Below are 6,551 nucleotides of genomic sequence, written 5' to 3'. Positions count from 1 at the left end.
GTTTGTTCTGTTTGTTCTGTTTGTTTTGTTTGTTCTGTTTGTTTGTTTGTTTGTTTGTTTTGTTTGTTTTGTTTGTTCTGTTTGTTTTGTTTGTTTTGTTTGTTCTGTTTTGTTCTGTTTGTTTGTTTGTTTGTTTTTGTTTTGTTTGTTCTGTTTTTGTTTGTTCTGTTTGTTTTGTTTGTTTTGTTTGTTCTGTTTTGTTCTGTTTGTTTTGTTTGTTTTTCTGTTTGTTCTGTTTGTTTGTTTGTTTTTGTTTGTTCTGTTTGTTCTGTTTGTTCTGTTTGTTCTGTTTGTTCTGTTTGTTTCTGTTTGTTTTGTTTGTTTTGTTTGTTCTGTTTGTTTTGTTTGTTCTGTTTGTTCTGTTTGTTTGTTTGTTCTGTTTGTTCTGTTTGTTTTGTTTGTTTTGTTTGTTCTGTTTGTTCTGTTTGTTTTGTTTGTTCTGTTTGTTTGTTTGTTTGTGTTTGTTTGTTTGTTTGTGTTTGTTCTGTTTGTTTTGTTTGTTTTGTTTGTTCTGTTTGTTTGTTTGTTCTGTTTGTTTGTTGTTTGTTCTGTTTGTTTTGTTTGTTCTGTTTGTTTTGTTTGTTCTGTTTGTTCTGTTTGTTTTGTTTGTTCTGTTTGTTCTGTTTGTTTTGTTTGTTTTGTTTGTTTTGTTTGTTCTGTTTTGTTTTGTTCTGTTTGTTCTCTCTCTCTAACGTCACAATAAACAGTTTTATGAAAATATGTACATATATGAATTAGTGTCGTGCGTTTAAACGTCTCTGGCCGTGTGTTTCCTCAGAGGATTACCCCAGCGGCACGTGGCTGGGAGACGAGAACAACCCCGAGATGAGGGTTCGATGCCCGGTCTCCCCCGCCGACATGCTCCACATCTCCACAAACTGCCGCACCGCAGAGAAGATGGCGCTCACTCTCCTCGACTACCTGTTCCACCGCGAGGTCCAGGCCATGTCCAACCTGTCGGGCCAAGGCAAACACGGCAAGAAGCAGCTCGACCCCCTCATGATCTACGGCATCCGCTGTGAGTCACTTAAAGCTGCACTCTGGAACTTTTCCGGTGCTTGCTCTGTCTGGAATGTTTCACAGAGTTTCGTTAAAACTTTCTATCTTCACGGAGACCGAACCAGACCACGTTACAGGTCAGATCTGTGGAGAGACGACCCCGCTCAGTCATAATGTCTGTTTTTCTCAGTGTTTTTAAGCTTTAAAACCACCTCTAACTGAATAAATGTAAAGTAGAGCGTTTTTTTAAATTTTTTTAAGCCATTTATTTTCTGAATTTTTCAGAAAACAAAACAGTTGCTCTAGAGTATAAGTCGCACCAACTAAAAAATGCAGAATGAAGAAGAAAAAAACATATAAATCGCACTTTTTGGGGAAAATTTATTTTCTAAAATCAAAGACCAGGAGCCGACATTTCCTGTTGAAAAGGTTCATCTGAAACACAAACATTTTACTCCTCGAAACAGAGAAAATGTCAAATGTGTCGCATAAACGAGTTTCCTTCCTCTGAACAAACAACAAAACTGTAGCTGGAACTAAATCATTTAGTAAAATAAGCCAAAAAATCCTCTCTGTGATATATCGATACAGCAGCCCACGATATCGATACTGTATCATCACATCATCACATTAAACAATTCGATATATCGATATTTCAATATTTTTGCACAGCCCTAATTATTTCCGTCATAATCCCAAGAATTCAAGTAAAAACATATTTCTTCATGTCGTCTGCGCTGAAAAGAATCATGGGAAATGCACAGTGCAGCCGCAGGGTCTTAAAAGTCCTAAAAAAGGTCTTAAATTTCATGTTCCTAAATTAAGGCCTTAAAAAGTCTTAAATTATGTTGTCCAAGACGATCGGCCGCGTAGACGAAGGCCGCGTACACGAAGGCCGCGTACACGATCGGCCGCGTACACGATCGGCCGCGTACACGATCGGCCGCGTACACGATCGGCCGCGTACACGATCGGCCGCGTAGACGTCCTTTTGTATTATTTTACAGTCGTGGCTTCATTAGTTTTCCGTGTTTACTCTGCGGCCAAACAGCTCTGATTTGTGAAGGCCTCGGTCAAAGCAGGTGTGCCATATGTGTTTATTTTTACTCCTTGACGCTCAGAATGTGCAGATGAATCAGGCCCTTTTAAGCCCCATTTCAGTGTTCTGTGTGGGTTTGGTTACACGGGACTAAAAACGCCCGGATCACTTTATTCTCTGATCTGCTCTGATGTCGTTTCCTCGTCACAAACCGACCTGGAGTTGAGTTTTGGTTCATTCACACGTTTAAAGAGCTGCTAAACACCAAAATCACTTTTTTCTACTGATTCTCTGTAGAAATGTGTCTAAAATGTAAGTCTGTTTCTGTTCCCCTGAAGACTTGTAAAAAATTTGACTTTTGGGTCAAACTCGTGTCTGTGTTGGCCTCAACTACGGTCACGTCATTTGAGTTTCTGGGTTGGACTAACGGCGCCGATGAGTCAGACGCAGGTTATGACGTGAGCCCGGCCCTGACCTGGCACCGCCGGGCACCGCCATGTCCCGCCCTGGAGAAAAGGGAAACGGCGTGATCTGAGCGCAAATGTCCGCCCTGTTTTAAAGTCTGGAGGCATCAGTCCACGCCGTTTTGGAGTGGTGCGGCTGTCGGTCGGCTGTCAATCATCGCTCCAGAGCCCGCCCCACACCCACTCCTCCCGACCCGCCAGGCACCACCCCACAGTCTCTCTCCCCCCGACCCGCCAGGCACCACCCCACAGTCTCTCCCCCCGACCCGCCAGGCACCACCCCACAGTCTCTCCCTCCGACCCGCCAGGCACCGCCCCACACCCGCTCCCCCGACCCGCCAGGCCACCACCCCACACCCACTCCCTCCCGACCCGCCAGGCACCACCCCACAGTCTCTCCCCCCGACCCGCCAGGCACCACCCCGCACCCGCTCCCCCGACCCGCCAGGCACCACCCCGCCACCAGCTCTCTCCCCCGACCCGCCAGGCGCCGCCCCACAGTCGCTTGCCCCACAGTCGCTTGCCCCACAGTCGCTTGCCCCACAGTCGCTTGCCCCAAACCCGCCAGGCACCACCCCACACCCGCTCCCCCCGACCCGCCAGGCACCGCTCCGCAACCCGCTCCCCTCAAACCTGCCAGGCACCGCTCCGCACCCGCCCCACCGCTCCCCACAGCGCTTGCCCCAAACCCGCCAGGTACCGCCTCCCGCTCCGCACCCGCTCCGCACCCGCTCCGCACCCGCTCCGCACCCGCTCCGCACCCGCTCCCCTCAAACCCGCCAGGCACCACCCCACACCCGCTCCCTCCAACCCGTTGATTTTTTTTTTTTTGCTTTGAGCGGAGTAAATCTTGGGGAGAGTGTTTAGTGACTCTTTAACACTCAGATTTAGACTTGAAAACACTCTGTTCCACCTTGTGACGTCATCATGTGGTGATACAGGAAGTGCTCCGCTGTGTTTTTAAACTCCACACACCTTCACTAGAATCATCTGGATCGTTTCAGTCCTGCCGATCTCGACTGAACTGAAGGGAAAAGGAGCAGTTAAATTAATTAAAAACTACCGCTAGATGACATCACGAGGTGGATCAGAGCGTTTGGAGACGTAAACAGACGAATAATAAAGAGTTACTCAAACGTACGAGAGTGAAACTAAACACAAGGAAAGAGCATTTTAACATTATAGATCCGAGAGTGGAGTAACATGGCACTTTTACTGAACCCACTGAACACCTGTGGAAATGATCTAAAAGCAATTAATGTTTTATTTATCATTTGATTAAGTTATCAGTTTTCCCATTACAAACGCGCCAAGAAGCTTAAATGCTGAAACGATCCAAGAACACACAAGACTCCCAAGAGCAGGACCACTAAAGTCCAGGGTCAGCAGGGTTCTGAAAACACACCGATCCTCAGAGACTGCAGACCGCTTTGTGTTACCAAATTATCTACTATTCTGATTTGGTAAAATATTTGGGTTTGAAATTAATCTGGCAGACCCATTTTCTCCCTCATTTAGTCGTGTTTGTTCAGACTGTGTGAATTTGCCGTTTTTAAAAGTTGCATTGTGTAACTTTTCCGGTGGACGGTGCGTCAGATGCTTTTCTCCTTGGTGATGTTTTTGGTTTGTCTGCGATGTTTCACAGTCGCCACGTTTACATGAGAGATTTAACTCTGAATAAAAATGATTTTTTTCTGCTTTAAAAAGTCCACATAAACACTTACCGTATTTTGCGGACTATAAGTCACCCTGGAGTTTAAGTCGCACCAGCCAAAAACTGCGCAATGAAGAAGAAAAAACATACATAAGTCGCACGTTTTGGGGAAATGTATTTTATAAATTCAGAGACCAGGAACTGACATTTCCACTGACATTTTGTGGCCATACCGGCTTGTCAAAGCCTGATCCCGTCAGATCTCAGAAGCTCAGCAGGCTCGACCTTGGTAGGACTTGGATGGGAGACCGTTAGGAATTCCAGGAGCCACAGGAGGCGCCAGTGGCAAAAAACTGTCCTTGTGTCCTTAGGCAAGACACTTAACCCACATTGCTTAGTATGAAAGAGGTGTGAGCGTGAGTGATGGTGGTGGTTGGAGGGGCCGATGGGCAGATTGGCAGCCTCGCTTTCGTCAGTCTGCCCCAGGGCAGCTGTGGCTACAATAGTAGTTTACCACCACTGAGTGTGGAGGGACTGAATAATGAACTGTAAGGTGCTTTGGGGATCTTGAAAGGTGCTATATAAATGCAATCAATCAATCAATTTCATTTTGAAAAGCAAGTTCTAGTAATAACGACACAATAGAGAACAACAGACTGAATATGCGTTAATATGTTAATATCACATATGAATGTGGGTCAGATCTGTGGAGAGGCGACTCCGCTCACAGTCAGAATGTCTGTTTTGTTTTTCTTTGTATTTTTGAGCTTTAAAACCACCTGTAACTGAATAAATGTAAAGTCGAGCTGTTTAATGTCACATGGAATGGAACATTCCAGGCAGAGCAGTGACGTCTCCATAGAAACAAGCAGTTGACGGAACCCAAACCACAAAGTTACACAGTGCAGCTTTTCATTACTGATTTTTTTGTGTGTGTCTGTGTTTCTAGGTCACTTGTTCTACAAATTTGGCATCTCTGAGTCGGACTGGTATCGCATTAAACAGAGCATCGACTCCAAATGTCGCACGGCCTGGAGACGGAAACAGAGAGGGCAGAGTCTGGCCGTGAAGAGCTTCTCCAAACGCACTCCCCGCTCCTCCGTCTCAGGTACAGCACCCTCACCGTCACCGTCACCGTCACCGTCACCGTCATCGTCATCGTCATCGTCATCACGCCGTTTAACAGTCCGACAGCACACGCGACTGACCCCTGTGAGCTTTAAATCCTCTTCTAATGCTGTTCCCTCCTCAAAAACAAAAACAAAAACACACCTGGAGTTGTGTTTTGTTGTTACTCTTTATTATGAGTCTACCTACATTTCCAAAACTCCAAGCGCTCTGTTCACTGTGTGATGTCATAGAGTGGTAGTTTTCGAGTGAACAGCTCCTTTTCCCTTTAGTTCAGTCGAGATCAGCAACTCCAGGGCTGATGATCCAAATGATTCTAGTGAAGGGCTGTGCCAGAAATCGAAAGATCAGTAGATTGCGATCTCTGCTTTGGTTGATCTCGATGATTTGGTGAGTTTTTTTAATCGTCAACAGCTGATCCAGTGTCAGTGAGAGCGCGAGGAGCTGACGGGGATTTACTCTCTCGTTTAGGGAAAAGCAAGTTCTAGTAATAACAACAGATCGAGTATGTGTTAATATGTTAACGTCACATATTTGACAGTTCTTCAGATAAACTATAAACAACAGAACAGAACAAGTTTAACCAAACTCTTCATCTCACTCCAAATCACTAAATCACTTCAATTCTTCATCCTCGGTGTCACTTCTGAACAACTCGACCTCGACCTCCGGAGGTAAACAGAGCGACGCAAACTCTTCTGTGTTGCTGTTGTCAGACTCAGCATCAGTTCAGTTAGAGATGTAACGATATCCAAATCTCACAGGACGATATTTATTATGATATTTAGAAGAGGCTGATATAATTGTAGATGTGACACTTTTTTACTTTTAAAATACCTTGACAAGATTTTGGTGTGAATTATTTCCATCATAATCCCAAGAATTCAAGTAAAAACATGTTTCTTCATGTTGTCTGAGCTGAAATGAATCATGGGAAATGTAGTTCCTGATGTTTATAAACTATTCGTTCTATAAAACTTTGAATTTAAGCAAAGGAACTTGTAATTCGATATATTGTGAGACTTTTGACGACACGATATCGCGATTTTTCGGTTATTGTTACATTTCTAGTTCCAGTTAGAATTATCGGGGTCTTTCTGAATCCCGACAGGATGGTTTCGGTGTCGCTGAAGTCCAGACTTTGTCCATCCGTCCAGTGACTTCAGGAAAGTTTCACGGTTCATCCTCCCAGTGTCACAAGTTTCTCTCTCACTCCAAACTTTCTTTCTGCTGCTCCATTTCCGTTTTCAGCTGCAGATTTCACCAC

At 44.9% G+C, this 6,551-nt stretch overlaps 1 protein-coding gene across 1 annotated transcript in view; it reads left to right on the top strand.

Moving 5' to 3' along the window:
* The window catches only part of banp (BTG3 associated nuclear protein), a 128,870-nt gene that overhangs the window by 10,052 nt on the left and 112,267 nt on the right, over positions 1-6,551 (top strand). The window contains exons 4-5 of the mRNA XM_055155930.1: positions 779-1,018; positions 5,106-5,264. Of these exons, the coding sequence (XP_055011905.1) occupies positions 779-1,018; positions 5,106-5,264 (399 nt within the window). The remainder of the gene's footprint in view (positions 1-778; positions 1,019-5,105; positions 5,265-6,551) is intronic.

Source organism: Boleophthalmus pectinirostris, unplaced genomic scaffold (genome assembly GCF_026225935.1).
Source record: "Boleophthalmus pectinirostris isolate CB_2022bp ecotype Guang Dong unplaced genomic scaffold, ASM2622593v1 HiC_scaffold_2, whole genome shotgun sequence".
NCBI lineage: Eukaryota > Metazoa > Chordata > Actinopteri > Gobiiformes > Gobiidae > Boleophthalmus > Boleophthalmus pectinirostris.
The sequence above is the reverse complement of the archived record's forward strand: the minus strand, read 5'-3'. Positions and strand labels throughout refer to the sequence as shown.